At 49.2% G+C, this 19,121-nt stretch overlaps 2 protein-coding genes across 2 annotated transcripts; both read right to left on the reverse strand.

Moving 5' to 3' along the window:
• Window positions 1-2,591: 2,591 nt before the first annotated feature.
• Window positions 2,592-9,075, reverse strand: LOC117647735. The gene is given in 4 exon segments (XM_034389632.1): window positions 2,592-3,868; window positions 6,114-6,235; window positions 7,376-8,048; window positions 8,223-9,075. Coding segments are annotated over 4 exon segments (2,925 nt in total).
• LOC117647016 lies at window positions 8,765-10,824 on the reverse strand. The gene is made up of 4 exons (XM_034388495.1): window positions 10,787-10,824; window positions 10,341-10,459; window positions 9,206-9,376; window positions 8,765-9,123 (listed from the first exon to the last, which is right to left on the reverse strand). Exons 2-4 carry the CDS (start codon window positions 10,445-10,447, stop codon window positions 9,084-9,086), a joined length of 318 nt encoding a protein of 105 aa, XP_034244386.1. The 5' UTR covers window positions 10,448-10,459; window positions 10,787-10,824; the 3' UTR covers window positions 8,765-9,083.
• Between the last annotated feature and the right edge of the window lie 8,297 nt (window positions 10,825-19,121).

Here is a 19,121-nt window from a genome sequence, read left to right on the forward strand (position 1 = left end):
CTGGAAGTGACTGGGAGTGACTGGATTGATTGGGATGACTATAATTGACTGGAATGACTATAATTGATTGGAAATGAGTAGAGTGACTGCAAATGACTAGAGTTGACTGGATGTGACTAGTGCTGACTAGAGCTGACTAGGATGTGACTGAAAAGTGACTGACAGTGATTGGAAGCTGACTGGAGATGATTGGAAGCTGACTAAAGGTGAATGGAGACACGCTGAGCAAAAACAGCGTGAAAAGGGCCGAGTCGCCGGGTAGTTAGGCAGTCCCGCGCCACCGGTGCGTGGTGGGCTGCCTACCCACGCTGGCGATTGCGATTGCGATTAATGCCTGGACCACAAATGATCGTCTGGCTTTCGGGCCCGCCCGGTCATGTCGGTGATTCACCAGCACGTGACGGGGCGTCCCTACTGAGAGGAGTGGTTTTCTCGGTAGACCGGGTACATACGCCCACGCATCTGGGTATGTAGCGGGGACAGCCTTTTGGCCGTCCACCCCTACACACCTTATCCGAGTCCGACACTCGTCTTTCTTCACCCCGTTTCTAGGGGCTGTGTTGAGCAGGTCTTCTAGTTGCTTCAGCCTCTTCACTCCTACCCTCCTCTTGATGCGACCTTGTAGTTGTGGTATCTGTCCGCAGCGTCGTGAGGCCTGAAATGCATTGCCGTACAGGCATCTGCGACTTTTCGTCGTGAGACCTGGAACGATGCGAGGCCCAAGGCCCACCCCCACGATGTTAACTGCGTGCGGTTTGTGCCGCACTGCGCGCCCGCGAGTAGGTGTGCCAGATACTGCAGGGCTGATCCTCTTCGGTCGCAAGGATAGGGGTCTAGACGGCGTTGTGGTGTCCGCTGGCGCCGCTTCGCAGACTGACCGCGACACCGAAGTACTTGAGCTCCTGCCGCGGACCGATGACTCCAGTACTACCGTCCCGATGGTGCCAGATCTTGCGCGTGGAGAGCAAAAGTTCCCGGGACAGTGAGCCAGCTGTAGAACGCGACCTGCGAACGAGGACTAGGGCCCGGGGGGGGGGGGGGCTGCGAGGCGGCTGCTGGACCTGCGACGGAGACGCACTGCTTTGACGGCGGGGGAGGGAGTAGGGGGGGGGGGGGGTCGGGTCGGCCGGAGGCCTGCTGCGCTGCGACGTTGGGAGGCGGGGGAGGCGGGGGAGGGGGAGAATGCAAATGACCGTGACGAAAAACAGAACCCAGACGACGCTGCGGCTCACATGTTCATGGGCGTAGGTGGGCTAGGGCTAGGAGGTCCGGCTGCTGTGAACTGACAGGAGCGAGGCTGGGGCGGCGACGCTGCGTGCTACGCCACTTCCTGCTGGAATCCAGAGGGGGACCGACTGCGTGCCGCCAGGCCACCGCACGGCGTCTTGGTGCGCGTCGCCACGGCCCGGCGCAGGGAAAACCACCAGAACCGGCGCCACCGCGTCCACGGCGTCGGTGCGCGGGGATGCAATTGCGCCACCCTCGTTGCGCCTCGCTGCTATGACGGAGGTCCGCGAGCCGCAGCAGGTGGTGGGCCCGCGTCGCGAGGCGCGGGGGTGACCGCGGTCAGCAGGGCCGGCAGGGGGACGGCCGCGCTCTTACCTGGAGTTGCGCTGGGATGCTTGCACTGCTACCTGCTACCGGTACTCGCTTGATGTTGGCGTCGACGAACACTGATTTGGAGCACACGCTGCAGGCGAGGGGCTGCGGCTCGGGCTGCGGCTGCGGGGCCCGGCTCGGCTGGCCCAGGGCGGCGTGCCCCAGCCCCCACCCCACGCCCAGGCCTGCCTGCAGACGCTGCGCCATGTGTGAGAGGACGCCAAGGGCCCGGACAAAGACACCACGGGTAAATTGCTGATTTCTCGGACACCGTTGCACTAAACCACTTTGCAGTAGGACACGTCGACGCCCGGACGCGAACCACATCGATCGATACCACATGTTGACCACAACACTGACTTTATACCACTACTAATTAGCAAAAACCCGGAGCACGAAATAAACACGACTCGTCCCTAGCCCGGCAGGCGGCACTCACCCACGCTGGCGGCAGGGGCTCCAGTCCTTGGACTTAGCCTTGAGAGGCTTTACTCCGGCTCTGCCGTGCTTGTACTGCACGGCGCCAACAGGCCGTCCACACCAAGGGGAGAGGTTTATTTCGGTGAGCCACATGGCAAGCCTCAGTGATTTAAGTTTGTTAGATGGACTACTAGGTGGAAGATAAAAGAAACAGAAGTCAATTTAAGTTACAAGTTTTTAACATGTTTAATTAAAAAAAACATTTTTCAAAACACAACATGACAGAAAAAATCACGAAGAAGATAGCTTAGAATAATAAAGCAGGGCACATGCAGCAAGCTCAAGTACGTCACCAACAACGTTAGGAGAGGGAACAGTAGCCACATATTTTTCAATTTCGATTGTGTTGTGTTGGGTAGGGCGCAACTTCAATTTATGTCCCTCAACTGTATACCAAACTCCAAGGCATCCTACTCCTCTACAAGCAGTGCCAGTTGGAGCTCGTACAGGTGCCTTGCACAGTGAATACCTCAAGTTTTTCCCTGAGAGGTACTTAAAACCTAAAATATTAATTACAAAGTACTTAGATCTCTCTTTAAATAAACACCAATTGCCATAGATCTCTCTTTAAATAAACACCAATTGCCAATCTCCACCTCTTCATTTTCAGACACAACTAAATTACTTGATGGTCTACTAACACTTCCCATTGACGTTAAAATTTGTTCCCGGACTCTATGAATTCTGATGTTGTTCAATGTTGCACTCCCACAACTGGCAAAGAGCCAACACAGGAAAGATTTGGAAACAGATTTAAAACCACCACTCTTGTCGGGAACCAGTACATGTCCCCGCAAGAGATTGGTACTTTCATCAACAATACCATGGGGATCAAGGTCACAGACAGATTCAGGGGAAGGGAACGCTTGGAGTAAATTAAGAGGGACATCATCATCATTCACTTCTGCAACATACAAAGGAGATGGAGATACTTCATCTGGATTTTCATCTGGTTCAAAAGTTTCACAGGAAAGTAAACTGGACTTGATTCGCCCAAGAGTGTCAGGTGCGCAAGATACTCCAAGTTTACGAAGGAGAGAGATGGCATCACTTTTAGCTGCCAGGACACATGTTCGTATCTCTTCATTGGTTGGGAGGTAAGTTGTCTTCAGTTTTTCATCACTAAGCACTCCAAGAAGGCGCTTCCTCTTCTCCCTTGGAAATTCAAGTTTGCCAGTCATTTTGCATGTAATGCTGTGCATGATGTCAATTCTTCTTATTTTCTGTAACACTTCTTTCATGGAAAAGTTGATGACAGTTGACTCTGTTGTGGTCATTGAACGCAATAGTCGGAACAAACTTTCACAAATTTGGCTGGAAAACAGGTGGATTAGCAAGTACTCAGGACTATTCTCATCTCTACATTTCACAATTAGATGGATGATACAATGAGCTATGATTTCAACACAAATGTAGAGGTTTCTTGAAACAAAATTGTCAAGTTTGAATCGAGGATTAGACAAGAGCCAAAGTTTCCAGCACCTAAAAAAAAACACAGCAAACCATATCTTGTAAATTATTTCTAAAGGGGACAGAGTTTTGTTAAGGCCAGCCTCCATAACTGAGCGCATTACATTTAAATAAGCGACAGTGCCCTCACTACCTGGAACGTGTTTTTCCAATGAATCAGTAACACGTTCACTGCATATTTTAACAGAGGCGTTAAAATTCATTTTGTCCTTTTGCAGGTCAGCAGGAGTGAGTCCATGCTCCTCTTTACTTACAGTTTCCATCAAAATTGTGAGGTGAGAAACACTGGCAGTGTACTTTCCTAGAGGCAGATAATTTGGCTGAGCGATAGCGAAGCCCTTGCCGTGTTTGGGCGCGCAGAAAAGTGACTGGTCGTGCGTCTGTCTGTTTGTACTCACCAACGATTCTCAGCCACTACAGTGGCTATAGTTTCAAGATTTCGTATTTAACGTCGCCTTAGTACCCCCCAACACGAGTTTGTTTCAAATCGTTGTTTAGTATCGTTTGAAATATTCAAAACATATTTTTGAATCAGGTCATTAGCGTGGTTAGGTTGGCAGCACGGCAGCGCTTACCAATTTCTCATACCTGCGGGTCCGCGGCTCTCAAATACGGGACTTAAGCAAATAAGCAAATAAAACGAAATAAAAAGCAGAAGGGTTTGGAAATGAGATCGGCCTTACTTTTTCAACATTCTTGAATGATTAAAACCCTTTTGGAACACCAACACAGCGAAATATGGAGAATGGATTCGAAAATGATTTACGTGTTTCGTTCCCCTCTCCCCCCCTCCCCTGTCAGAGGGGAATCATCTTCAGGTCAGTGCACTTTAACAAAGCATTGTAAAAAGGATGTTTTTATTTTGACCTTTTGTATTGTGTGCATCTTCTTATTTCATTCTAGTGTCATCCTCTTTTTAAAATTTTCAAACTAGAGGAAATCAGGGAAATGCATCAATAACTTGTGTTGAAATTGGCAGGCATACTTAGTTTCGACTCAAGAAATTCATTCTATTGCAATGCTGCAAGCTGACAAGAGTGCAAAAGTACTAACATGAGTTTATTAATAAAATCAATATATGGTTGTGTATATTTAATCCTAATGGAGTTTGAATTGATATTGGTTTCAAAGAGACGACTCAGGTTTTGAGCGGTGAGTGAATTGGTGATTGGATCTAGTGAGACGATTCCTTTAACTTCACCGAAGTTAATATAACTGGTACTACTCAGTATTGTTTACATGAGTAAGATAAATTATGTCGGTTCATTGAGCCTTGGGAAGCCTTGGCATTGGACTCTATGTGACAAATCACTGGATTTGACAATAATTGGTCCCCGTTAACTGGTTCAGATCAGCCTACCCTAAACTGACTCTCTTAATATTTACTGTGATAGCATGTTCCAATCAATATTGTTTTATTCACTGGTTCACAATGACAGAATGACAAAATGTTTCATAAATATAACTTATAAAATTGTGAGTTCATTAGTTAAGAAAAAAGAGTTATCGAATAGTGACCCAAGCATACGAGTAGCCAATTAAGCGATTCAATGCTGGCAATTGAATTTTACTCGACTGAGGGATTCGCTTTGGTGTGGCATCAGGGAATTGGTGGCGACAGAGGGTGCTTCATGAAGACAAGTAGGAACAATATACAGAAATTGAGTCTAAAGTATTGTATGTAGTTTGCAGTGTACTGGTCACAAAAACTACATTTATTTCAATGCCAATCCTACATTTTCGTCTAGAGCTACGCAATTTGGGGCAAAACTTTCCAAGTTGAGGTTTATGTATTTTCCTGTAGTTTTCAGTGCGCTGACCTCAATATTGACATCTAAATTGTCCCCTAACCCAAAATTTAACCGATTTTTGGTTAAATTTTTTGAAATGAATTGTACAGTGATTCTTGCAATTTTTTGAGTGCTGATAACGAAAATAACTCCCATTTTAACTCCAGACCTATATTTTCATCCCATATTAGGTCATTTTGGACCAAAACTTTCAAGTCGAGTTTTATATTGTTTCCTGCAGTTTTTTGTGTGCTGAACTCAAAAATGACTTCCAAAATTTTCCCAGACTCACCCAAATTTTGACCAATTTTGGACCAAAATTTTTAAATCGAGTTTGACGTTGATCCCAGCAGTTTTTGGTGTGCTGATAACGAAAATCACTTTCATTTCGACTCCAGACTTATATTTTCATCGCAAATTAGATCATTTTGGACCAAAATTTTTATGTCGAGTTGCACATTGTTCCCTGCAGTTTTTGGTGTGCTGAACTCAAAAATGACCTTCAAACTTTTCCCAGACTCATATTTAACCAAATTTTGACCAATTTTAGACCAAAATTTTTAAATCGAGTTCGACATTGATCCCAGCAGTTTTTGGTGTTCTGATAACGAAAATCACTTCCATTTGTACCCCTGGTCTAAAGTTCACTGAATATGAGCCCATAAGATGGACATTTCATCTACTCAAGCAAAGTCCAAAGTGCACAAAAAATGTCAATTCGCATTGCTCAGCCACACTACGCGCCCAGACTGAACGGCGCGTACCCCTAGTAAGATGGGCTTAATCTCAAACGAAACTTATTTACTGTGTGAATGTAATCTTGGGTCACAGTAAACTTCTGTACACCACTAGCAAAATAGAAATCTTTAAAATCTATGGGGCACGGAGGACCAGGGCTAAACATTACAGAGTGCATGGCAGACAGCATTTTCGGGTCTCCATCTGAAGAACAAGCTAGGGCCCGCCCTTCCGTCGAACCGAGTTGCCAGCTCCGCTTCGCTGCGCCGGCAACTCGGTTCGACAGGGGGCCGGCCCAGCTTGGCCTGCCGGCGGCCTTTCCTCGGGCCTTCGGCCCTCACATCAGACCCAACTTGGCCAGTCGAAGGCCCGGGCCTTCGGCCCGCTCGCATCACACACCCCGTGAGCGGGTAAAGCAAAGTTATCGATGTACCATCGTGACTTAGGCCCGCCCTTTTATTCACAATATGCAATAGTCCTTACACTTTTTACTCCAACTGTCCTTAGAATATGCCCATTTCATTTGTCTCTTCGCCCTCATTCCGAAAATACCCATATTTGCCATGCTACTGCAACTCCTTGCAATAGAGGCACAGCAGGAGCGCAAAACGAGTCCGTCGCACTTTTTCCCGTAACTCATGAAGGCGGGCTCCTGGAACCCCCTTCCGACCCCTCGTTGAAGAGGTCTTGCCAAGACCTATCCAAAACTTAAGTAAAAATTTTCAGTCGGTCGACCCCCTTTTTTCAAGATCCTGATGTGACTAATAGACGAAGTCGGGCTCCTAGACCCCCTTTCCGACCCCTCGTTGAAAAGGTCTTGCTGAGACCAATCGAAATCTGCAATAATTTTTTTTAGTCGGTCGACCCCCTTTTTTGAAGATCCTGATCTGGCCAACTTGTAAAAGCGGCCGATGGGGTCGGGACCAGGTCCATTCATCTTGTCTCGTCGCCCCGATTCCAAAAATACCCATATGTGCCCTGCTAGCACCAATAATGGCGGAAATCCCCCTCCCGCTCATGTAAACCATGATGCACCTGCAGCAGCCCTTGTGCGACCCGGACGGGATTTGCACCACCGGATTATTTGTTTGGACGGTACTCCTGAAGTACCCTCCAAATCTGGTTACTCTAGCTCAACTCCTTCCTTGTACACAGACGCCAACAACAACAACAACAACAACAACACACAGACACAAAGGCAAATGCATAGGCCCTCCCCCTATTTTTTGAATAGAAGGGCGGGCCAAAAACCAAAGCACTCAATGTCTAACTTTTCAAGCTCATCGTAGATATAATACCATCTTTTGCGCGCATGATCTGTTTTGAACTTATTGTCGGTTCCAACTATACACAAACAAAACGATGGGGCTCCTTCATAAACAGGTTGCACCATAATACCATAGGCAGATGAAGATGGTTTACATTTCTAAAAATGTGTAGCTATCAAAGCTGCAGAAGATGCTGGAAAGGAGTCCATTATTGGTACTCCGTTTTCAGCAAGAGGAGGTACAGGGCCAATGATTTGGTCACTAGTCAAATCGTATAAAAATTTCTGGGTAATTCTTGTAGCATCTTCGGCAACAAACACCTTCCTTGGAAAATTATTACTGTCTAAAAAGTCACTTAGCTCTGCAAATCTGAACTCTCCCTCTCTTACAGGTTCCGAAGCTGAAGCAAGTGCTCTCTCAACTGTACTCAAAGCAGGCAGAGCAGGTTTAAGATTTTCATACAGAAATTCATAAACAAAGCGTCCAGAAATAATGAATAGGTAAACAGAAAAGTATTTTATGTCCATTTCATAAGACCGTCCATGTGGTTCTCTGAGTGAATTCTTTTGAGCTGTTTCCAAGAGCAACCTCAAGAGAAATGACAAATTTGAACGGTCTGATAAATCAGACACAACAGCAGACAATTCTTCACAGCGGGCAGACAGTGTCTTTATAATCTCAGCATTAGAAAGCAAAGTAATTTCTACATCGTTCAAAATCTTAAAATATTATGTTATTTTTAGCTGATCCTCCGAATGCCTACCAAGAGCACGTTTTCTTCTTTCCAATCTGCTGTACTTCTCACAGGCAAATCTGCTGACTGGGGGGGGTGTGAGCATGCTGTGCCTTCATCCCCCCTAAAGTCAAAAATTTTCACTTGTACCAGAAGAGTTAGTGGTGGCAGAACCTCCTTGTTCTTCATTCCTTTGCTCATTAGGTGTTGTCTCATCACTTTCTGCAGTCAAATCAATACTGTGTGCATTCTCTTCTTCATCTGTGTTGGTGGTTTCCTCACTTCCAGGAGTGTTGGATTTCTTTGATGCATACAATTCAATTCCACCCTTTGGTTTATAATCTCCTTTTGAGGCATGGCCTCGCCAGTGCCTATTCATATTAGACAAGTTCCATGTCTCTTTTGGATTGCGTTGGACTGTCTGACCTTTCTTACAAAATGAACAGATAATAACAGCAGATAAATAAGACTTTTCATTTGTGTCAACAGTCTTAACAGTAATGCTTAAGTTAGGAACTGATGCAGAAAACTCATCAGGCAAGGATTTCTTTTTGCAATGATCCTTCAGAATTTTCTTAATATCTAATACTTCTTGAGGAATATCACATGAATTAACTAGATCAGTCTTAGCCTTTTTAGAACTAGATGGACTATCACAGAAACTTGACTTCCTACTAGACTTAGCTTGAAATATGGGATAAAGAGACATTTTGCCTAAACTCTTTTCAGACTCTGAATGGTTTTTTTTTACATATTCAACTATTTTAAACAACAATTTACACTCTCCTGGGAGAAAAGAGAACTTTTCCTTTGCTTTACAGGGCCCCAAGAAGATTGGCAGTTCACTACTATCAATACGATCTAAAATATCACCACTCTTCACAAACTTAACGATGAAGTCCAAATCTTCTTGAGCAAGTTCTTTCAACGCCTGGTACGTTCCAAATCCACTAATCTGAAGAAGTCGTAATATGTGGTCGTCTATCTTGCAGTTCATGGATCTCATCAATTCCCTCCACATTGGGTGTTTGGAATGAAATTTTTCCTAGAAAGAAATGAAAGATCTATGAGAAATTCAATAAATGTTAATTAATAATTTAAAAACTTTGAAATTTAATTTAATGTACCTCTTCTGTTTGCTCTTCTGCTGGCTCTGGTGTTGGCTCTGCTGTTGGGTTATGGGTGGGCAGCTCGGTGGGCGGACTAAGCGATGACTGTTGTGGATTGTTGGGCCCTGATGTCCGATCTTCTGGACTCCCATTCGCTTCCATGGTTCAAGCTCGATGAAACTGCTGGCGCTGTAACATAAAGTAGAGTTAAAATTTGCTTGGCATAGATCACTGGTCATTTGACTAAGTGGCGTAAGTCCACCAGGAGTTGGAGTCTTTTTTTGTAAAAATGTTTCGGTGCAGCCACTTATCAGGAACGCCTTCAGAATCATTGCAGAGTTTGTTCTATATGTACATCTAGTCACTGTGCTTGGTATAGATATGGCCCCAATGATAAGTCATCAAATTTACCTTTAACCAAATGCCTTTGAAAGAAAATTTTGTTTCACTGTAATTATCTAAAAGGCATTTGTTATGAGGTAAATTTGATTACTTATCATTGGGACCGTACCTATACCAAGCACAGTGGCCAGATGTACATATAGAACAAAATCTGCAATGATTCTGAAGGCGTTCCTGATTAGTAGCTGCACCGAAAAATGTTTACAAAGAAAGAATCTGACTTCTGGTGGACTTACGCCACTTTATCAAATGACCAGTGAGATGAACTAATAATTCCTTTGAAATCCTTTTTCCCGAGCTTTCCCAAGCCAATAGCTAGCAAATTTGTGAGGGCGGTATTTTATGTTTTGGCCACAGGGTTCGATTCCACTCAATATTCTTTTTGAAACACCGTGGCTAAAATGGAAAATATCACCCACACTAATGTGCTGGCTCACGGGCAAAATATGTAAACAAACCCGTGATGTGGGCTTGGAAAAATTGTCCATAGAAATAAGATGAAATCAAATCAACAAAGGTTATTGATAAATCGGAGTGAAGTTATGGGCAATATACAATTTAGTCAAAGTCACTGAACGTAATTAGAATTTCGCCTAGTTGTATGAAAGGTATGAACAGCTAAAACTAACGCCACAGCATAAACAATTAAAATGAAATTCATTTTGAAAAAAGAAACAAGGTTGTTGCCGAACTGAACTGAATGTCCAACATTATTGAACTGTTAGGGTTTGAATGCTCATTTCAACCTTACCTCTGAAACTGAGAGAAAACCATCGTCAATGATGCAGGACTGGGTCCTTGGTGGTTGGGGCCGAGTTGGGGAGGCCTCCGAGGCCGCCTCCCCCAACAGGTGCACATTGTGCCTCTTACCTGAAAGTCATAAACAACAATATAGAGGAACGAACATACAACATCATCGAGATATTTGGAGGAAAATGCGCCAAATGAAAGGGACACAATGCCACCCATTGATTTATGTTTCATTTCTTTAAATCTAGTTGCTGTTCCTAACCCTAAACAGACGCCGTGGGCAGCACGGCAAAATTTCCAAGTCGTTTTAAGCCTCTGTACTGTGGCCGACTGTGGCACGATATACTTCGCCGAAACTCCTACTCAACGAGCAGAACACAAGGCTAAACGAACAATCACTCGAGGTCCTTAATGATAATAGTTGTGCGCAAACGAATTTAATCTTACCAGTAAGTGGTTTGCCGCGTTGAAGCCGCCAAAACAACAAAGTCACGCAGGCGCGGATCCAGGATTTCCGTTTAGGGGGGGCACTTTTGGCAGATGTGTATCACAGGTTGCCTACCTACAGGGGCATGATCGCCGATATTGAGACGTTCCGCCGCATTGACCGTTAAAAGAGTATAGTGGGCCATTCTCGCAGCAAAGTACGCATTTGAATACTCTTAAGACTGTTAATCGAAGTGTGAGTGGATAGCAGGTTTTGAACTATACAACTCGCGTGGTTTGCGGCGATCAAAGCGAGCCGCAAGCTACCGACCTTGTTTAAATTTGGGCTGAATTTTTGATCTTTTTTAAGGTTTTTATGTGAAAACGACAGAGCAGAGCGAGCCACAAGCCACTGATGTTTCAAAATTAGGAGTGGCGTTTTATTAGATCTAGAAAGGTAATAAGTAACCCTACGGGTTTGTTTATGGGTTAAAGGATGGATGTAGTTATTGCCGGCGAGCGTAGCGAGCCGCAAGCTTCATACTTTTTCAAAATCGAGGCTCAATTTTAACAAGAGTCCAAAGTTTTTAATCTAAAAAGCAAAGAGAAACACAGATACTTTGCGAGCGAAGCGAGCCCCAAGCCATGGGCCGTTCAAATTTAGACTGGCGTTTAGTTGAAGAGGTTTCTTATGAAACACTAAAACAATTTCCCGATAGCAGAACCAGCTACCCAGGTCCGCATCAAACCACCAGTACTATTCTATATTCCTATTCGTTTCAAGGCTATGACTTCGACCGAACCGGCAATTACTTGTGCACCAAGCCTGTTGCTTATTGCGAGCGAAGCGAGCTGAAAGCTCCGCACTTCAAATTCAAACTTTTCAATTTTTCCGCTTATCTTTACTCATTCTTTCCTTTTCTTCTCCTCTCCTCTTTCGTCCCTCCTCTCTTTCTCCCTTCTCTCCCTTTTTTCCCATGCGCGTCTGAGGTTTTGGGGGGGGCACTCGCCCCCGGTGCCCCCCCCTTGGATCCGCGCTTGAAGTCACGACCGGACCGACGCGATGCGGGAAGGTTCTCGACGGGAGGAGACGAGACGAGGGGAGGGGGAGAAGAGGAAGGGGAGGAGGGCGAGGGAGGAGCCGAAGAGCGACGCGGGCGACCCGAAGACGACCCGAAGAGAAAACAATCTGAATCTGAAGTAGACGCTCGTAAGCCGCGATATTCAAAACGGAGACACGAAGGGAAGGCAATTCTCCAGTATTGTCTGAGGATACTTGAAATTTCTTGCAACATTATGACCTTTTTAATTCATCAAATTGTGATTGAAAGTGACTAAAAGTGACTGAATATGACTGGAAGTGACTAGAGGCGACTGAGGTGACTGAGGTGACTAGAGGTGACTAGGGGTGACTGCTGCGACTAGAATTGACTAGAAGTGACTGAAAAAATGACTGGTTGACCCTCTGTACACTGACTAGTCGAAGTGAGGGACCCCTCGTGGGAATTCCATGCCACTCGGCTCTGGCGGGGGACGCTATCCTACATGGCGAACCACGTCTCGAGGTTCTGGCCGGTGCTGATGGAGCATGCCGAGCGGCTCCCTGATGGCGGTGGCGGTGACCCGGTGCTGGCCGCGCTCAAGCACCTGCGGGAGGCAGGAACGTATGCGGGTACCGAGAGTATCCACGGGCTGGTGGGGCTGCTAGCGAGGCCGGTGAGGATACTTCGTGCTGGCGGCGACCCGGTTACCGTTTATCCGGCTGGGTATGACGACGGAGGGCGCATCCGGCCCATTGTACTGGCCCAGTCCATCAGAGAGGAGGAGCTCGAGTATGGAGTGGTGGGAAGGTGGCACTTTGATGTTGTTGTAGATGAAGTGGAGCATCAAGAGGAGCGGAGAGCACCTGCCCCTACGGTCGCGGGGGTTGAGCCGATTGGAGGTAGGGTGGTGCCAATGGTGGAGGCGGCGGCGGCGACGGCGACGGCAGCGCGGGCGGCGCCGGCTTCGGTGGCAACCAACACCACACAGACCGAGGAAGGGGCGGCGAGCCAGCGGACTGCTGGAGTCGACCTGGAGGATCAGCTCGGAGAGCCTGACGCGATGCCACCCCGGACTCGGATGTGCACCTGGAATGTCCGAGGCTGCGCTCGGCCTGAGGTCAGGGACGAGGTTGACCAGCGACTGCATCGACTCGGCGTCGAGGTGGCGGTGCTTCAAGAGACTCGGATGCCGGCTCAGCAGCTACACACCGAGAACTACCGCTGGTTCGTAGAGGGCTGCGAACCGAGGGGCGGGCGCGGCCTGGCCTTCCTGGTTCGGCGTAGGGGCGCTGGCGCTGTCCGGGCGGTGAGATACTCGTTTCCGCACCGGGATGTGGGGGTCATGCAGGTGCGGATAGGGCTCGCGGAGGCGACCATCATCACTTGCCATGTTCCGTGCAGTACCGATGGGCGGCAGGCGGAGGTCCTTCGTGCGGTGGCGACCGAGGTGGCTGCTGTCCCCGAGACCCATTGGTGCTTCTGGCTGGGAGACTTCAATGCACACCTTGGAAACACCAGCAGGACTCCAGACGACCAGGTCCTGGGCCCAAGGATTTTGGCCAGACACAGCGACGCCGCGGGTGAGGAGGTCCTGATGATCGCCAGGCAGCATCGGTTACGGATCTGGACCACAACAACTAAGGCGAAGGACTGCTTGGTGACCTGGTCGGGCCGGGGTGTTGAGTCGCAGCTGGACCATGTTGTTTCCAATTATAACAGGTTTCAGGGGACCTTCGCGGACCTGCCGTGGCCACGGCTATCGGATCACGTCCCGCTGGTGGTCACACTGCATACTCCGACTCGACCGAGGATTGCTGCGGCTGGTGCCCAGGTCCATGCTGAACCGGGAAGGCGGAACCGGGGTCCCCCACTTGATGCCAGTCTGCTTGCCTCGGACCAGGAGGCCAGGGAGGCTTATCAACGTGCGGTGTCCATCTCCATCACCAGACTGCGGGAGCAGACCCCACTCGGCCCCTTGTCGTGGGCCAGGCTGGCTGATGCACTCCGGACGGCGGCAGCGGCAACTCTGGTGAGAAGAGGCTCTCCGCTTACTCCCAACAGGCAGATGGCGATCAACAACGTCCAGGCGGCCGCCAACCTGGTGCGCAGGACCAATGGGGACGCCTTCTCGGTGGATATCCATGCCCAGGCGCGGACCAATCTGCGGGCGGCGAAGAGGAGCCACGAGCGTGAGGTGCTGGCCAGGGACCTGGGGGACATCGAGGAGCAACCACCGATGCAGAGGATGGGCTTGTTGTTAAGGTATCTGAGGCGTGAACGCCGTACTGTGCAGGCTGCGCGGCCTGGACCCACCATGCGGCAATGGGAGGCGGCACTCAACAACATCAGGGGTTTCCCGCCGCCGAGGGTTCCGGTCCCTGAAGGAACTGCCCCGCTACGACCGCCAACCTCTCTGCAGCTGAGGGGCTATGCGCAGAGGCTGTCCAGGTGGACGGCGGCCGGCCCGGACGGTATTCCGAACGAGTGGTTGATCTACGCCCCGGAGGTCTTCTTTGAGGAGTTGGCAACTACGTCGGCTGGATTCTGGGAGGACGCGGTGTTCCCGGATGAAGTGACTGAATCGTTCCAGCAGCCGATCCCCAAGGTCCCCAGGGCGACGGAGGTCGACCACTTTAGGATGATCGCTCTTTGCAATGGGGTGTACAAGTTGCAGGCGCGGCATCTACTGGAGCTCATGATGGAGCAGACCCCTGCGATGCCGTGGTACCAAGCGGGGTTCCAGGCCGGACGATCCTGCAACGACCACACCTTCCTGGCGAGGAGGATCCTCGACGAGTACTGGAATGCTGGGGAGGCCGTCCACGTCCTGGCGCTCGACATTCGGCAGGCGTTCCCGTCGTTGTCGCAGCACGCCATGATCGCCAACCTGCTGGAGCGCGGGGTCCCGGCGAACCTGGTGAATGTGGTCATCGGGCTGGCCTGCACGGAATCTACGAGAGTCAGGTGGGGACGGGCCACGTCGGCGGCGGTTCGGCGCGGGCGTGGAGTGCGGCAGGGATGCAATTACTCTCCTTGGGCTTTCACGGATGCAGTCCACTGGGCAATGGAGCAGGTAGCGAGGGAAGTCCCGGAGCTTTCATTGAATGTTGACAGGCCCGGGATGCTCCCCGTCGGGCTGGCCTACGCGGATGACCTGTTGTTTCTCGCCAGGGACTTGGAGCACCTCAGGCGGATACTCCCGGTCCTCGTTCGGGCTCTGCGGCTGCTTGGCTTGGAGATCAACCCCGGCAAGTCACAGTATATGAGAAGAACTCCCGGTAGGGTGTTTCACAAGTTTGAAATTCCATCGTACGATAGGCTAGAAATGAAGATCTTGGTCTAAAACGAAGGTGTGTCAAATTTGAGCGCGATCCGACAACCCTAAGTGGGCGCGCATCGGCCCCAAAGTTTTTGGCCTCGGCGCGCGGGCTGCGCGCACCGTCTCACAAACGCACGCCCCAGGCAGCCCGCGTGCGGCGGATCGACGCGGGCGCCGTCTAGGTATGTTGCCAAGGGTCCAAGGGAAGTGCCCAACCACATTTTAGACCGGCTGCCACCACCGCGGCGAAGGGTAGGTGACGCAAAGTCCAAATTTCAGTCGTTTACCCGTGCGACTAAACGGAGTACGGCAACAGCGCCAAATTTCGCGTGTACACACTAGACTGGATAGGGAACTGATTCAAAATGCCCCGGTCGACTTTTCGCACCTCGATCCCCGCGAAGCCGCGAGAGGCGTTTCGCGGACGCTGCCTGGTCCGTTTGAACGCAGCGGCGCGCCGGGCGAAGTTGGCTGCGGAGGCAGCCTGGCCGTGACGAGCCGCGCCAATCCCTGCGCTCGGGCCGCCGACCGGGAGCCGAGCGCAGCCATTGGCGCGGCTCGTCACGGCTCGGCCGGCCCGAAGCCGGGCCGCCGCTGCGTTCAAACGGACCAGGCAGCGTCCGCGAAACGCCTCTCGCGGCTTCGCGGGGATCGAGGTGCGAAAAGTCGACCGGGGCATTTTGAATCAGTTCCCTATCCAGTCTAGTGTGTACACGCGAAATTTGGCGCTGTTGCCGTACTCCGTTTAGTCGCACGGGTAAACGACTGAAATTTGGACTTTGCGTCACCTACCCTTCGCCGCGGTGGTGGCAGCCGGTCTAAAATGTGGTTGGGCACTTCCCTTGGACCCTTGGCAACATACCTAGACGGCGCCCGCGTCGATCCGCCGCACGCGGGCTGCCTGGGGCGTGCGTTTGTGAGACGGTGCGCGCAGCCCGCGCGCCGAGGCCAAAAACTTTGGGGCCGATGCGCGCCCACTTAGGGTTGTCGGATCGCGCTCAAATTTGACACACCTTCGTTTTAGACCAAGACCTTCATTTCTAGCCTATCGTACGATGGAATTTCAAACTTTTGAAACACCCTAACTCCCGGTGGTGCTCGCGCCGAAGAAGGTGAAATGGTGGAGATTGGTGCACTCCGGATCCCTAGGGTGAACCAGATTGAGTATCTTGGGGCAGTCATACCTGCTGACTTGGGGCGGCTGGAAATGGTGCTGCAGAGGGTTCGGCGTGGTCAGCGGACGGTGCACTCCTTGGTGCCGGCGCTACAACGACAACCCCTTCCCCGCCCGGTTGTGGACAGGCTGTTCAGCAGGATCGTGATGCCCTCCTTAGCGCACTCTCTATGCACTGCAGGTTCAACCCAGCAGCAGCGCACGACGCTGCGGAGGCGCTCGGCGTTGATGAGGACGACGCTGCTGAATACGGCTCGTGGGCCCCGTGGTGGACACCCCGTTCCGCTACCTGGGGATCGCAGAAGGTTCTCCCTGTCGGCGGTGGTGCGGCAGCAGCGGATGCGGTTTCTCTGTCATGCACTGAGGCGACCACCGGGACACCCCCTTCGGCTGGCTCTGGGCCTTGATCTGGGGCGTCGGAAGGTCGGAAGGCCGGCGCACACGTTCCGGAAGACGGTGGAGGAGCATGTCAACAAGCTTGGAGTGCCGGAGCAGGGATGGGAGCAGCTTGCCCAGGATCGTGCCGAGGCGGCCCGGTTCATTGATGAAGCTCAAGAGGGCTACGTGTCGTCGGATGAAGAGCGGGAGAGAAGAAGGGGAAGGGGTGCTGGGGGTGGTGGGGAGGAGGGGTAGGGAAGGGTGGAGTGCTGCCTGGTAGAGGGATGCTGGCAGGGGAGGGCAAACGCTTTATGCATGGTGTGCTGCATTGTGGGGCATGTACTGCAACGCTTGTAACTATGTGTGAGGATGCGTATGGCGACTGGTAATTAAAGGAAGTGTGATTGGAGCTACTGTCTACTGAATTCCCTTTAGAAAACCCTCACGCCCTGGGCGCTGGTGGAGCGAAAGCTGCAAAGGCTGCTCACTCGCTGTGCGCTGTAGCGCGGCGGGGCCCCCCAAAGTGACGCCGGGCTCCGGGTTACGCAAACGGGGGTGGGTGCGGCAAGGTTCTAGGTTGTGGGGCTGGGTCCCGAGCCGGCGGAATCCGTAGTCGGTCGTAACGGCCCTGCTCAGTCTCACTAATCAATCAATCAATCAATCAATCAATTCATCTACAGATAACACGATCTTGACCCTTGTAACTTTTTAACTTGTCGGGGCTAGGGGGCTCTGCCCCCCAGAACCCCCTTTCTTCAAGACAGAAGTGATCTGCCTGCAGAAAACTCGATTTTTCGCCGTTTTTAGGTGCTTTTCGGCTATAAAAACTGAACCAGTTGAGCTAGGATAGTGAAATTTCGCGTGTGCCGAGCCAAGAACATAATAAGCCTGCAAAATCTCAGCCAGATCGGCCGAGCCGTTCAGGAGGAGTAGTGCACTGGAGTAACAGGCTTTGCTATCGCTCAGCCAATTATCATCGTCTGAAATACTCAAAAAATCGTTTTGAACTAGGTTATTAGCGTGGTAAGGTTGGTAGCAGCGTGTGGCTGACCAATTTCTCATACCAGCTGCCACGCTTGCAAGCCGTTTGCAAGACGGGACAGCACTTATGCAACAAATAAAACCTAAACAGTACTGATCGGGATTATTTTGTGAAATTACGACTAGTTGTCTGTTAAATCTGTACCACGAACTGCTCGTAAATTTCAAAAACGATCTGATCATCCATCTTTTTTTCGTCAATTTACAAAAATATTCTTAAACTTACAAACTTAATCCTAAAATTTTGGTCGTTTCAGGCATTTTTTCTTCCTATATTAGTAAGGAAACAACGGACGAAAACGCATTTTTCAGACTTGCTTTTACAATCATACTTGTAAATTTACAATTTCACCTGTAAAATTAAGAAGCAGTTTGTAAAATGATGAACAGTTTGTCAATTTACAATTTACTTTGTAAAAAAAACAGTGCAGTTCGTGGTACAGATTTAACAGGCAACTATTCATAAAAGTGAGCTTGATTTGTAAGAAAACAAGTATACGCGTGAATAGTCGTAAGAAAACGATTTTAGCAGTAAAACTACGATCTTTCGTCAGCAACATTAAGATTTCATCGTAAAATTACGAATTTATTCCTAAATTTTTGAGTAAAGTTTGTCGAAAATATGACAATTGTTCATTTCATGAATCCTGTAGTTATTTTACGAATTATTCTTTGTAAAATTACAACACTAATTGTTGGGATTACTGTTGTAAAATAACGACTTTTCTTAACAGTGAGGAAAGGGGTTCTCAAATAGGTACTGAGATAGTTTCTTAACATTCTAGAATGATTGAAACCCTTCCGCAGTGTCAACGAGGGAAAAAACGAAAACTGAATGCGCACTCCACTGACAGTTCTTGGCCTCGTAGTCAGATTAATCTGTAGCATTTTTGCCGTCGAATGGTCCAAACGGGAACTCTGAGAAGTTAAAAGAAAGCTCACAATCTTGTTTAATAGGTTATGTTTCGGTAGTGTCCGACCATGATTTTAAAATGCTTTTCTGTTCCCCGGGCAAGTTCTAGACCAAACAGAGATATGATTCCTTCGGGACGTGTTGAGGAATCTTAAAACAGATGTTCTCACCACATGGCGTGTTTTAATTCACAGCAAGAGAGTTACTAGGCCTGTTTGAATGAAAATGTAACGTTCCGTATCCCGCTTTTTTCTGTAAGGTTCCGTGTCTTTCCCCTATACTTTTGATAGGGGCTTTTTCGTCTTTCTGCAATATTGCACCGGGAGCTCGACTGCGTTCAGATATTAGTCGTAGGACATCACTGAACAAATTGGCCAAGAAAAAAGCCGACTTTTCCACATTTTTTTTCTTGCGGTTCTATGGCCTTCAAAAGTGCCCCGAATTTTGGCAACTGCTCTCATGGGCTCATATTGAGGGAAACTTAGGTC

The sequence above is a fragment of the Thrips palmi genome, unplaced genomic scaffold (genome assembly GCF_012932325.1).
Source record: "Thrips palmi isolate BJ-2018 unplaced genomic scaffold, TpBJ-2018v1 HiC_scaffold_2, whole genome shotgun sequence".
NCBI classification, from domain to species: Eukaryota; Metazoa; Arthropoda; class Insecta; order Thysanoptera; family Thripidae; genus Thrips; species Thrips palmi.

Excerpts from the sequence above, each read along its gene's own strand:
- LOC117647016 (XM_034388495.1), bottom strand. The coding sequence starts at position 10,447 with ATGTGCACCTGTTGGGGGAGGCGGCCTCGGAGGCCTCCCCAACTCGGC. Across the intron at positions 9,377-10,340 it reads GTTTTCTCTCAGTTTCAGAG|CGCCAGCAGTTTCATCGAGC; the intron begins GTAAGGTTGAAA and ends TTTATGTTACAG. Across the intron at positions 9,124-9,205 it reads CAGAAGAGCAAACAGAAGAG|GAAAAATTTCATTCCAAACA; the intron begins GTACATTAAATT and ends ATTTCTTTCTAG.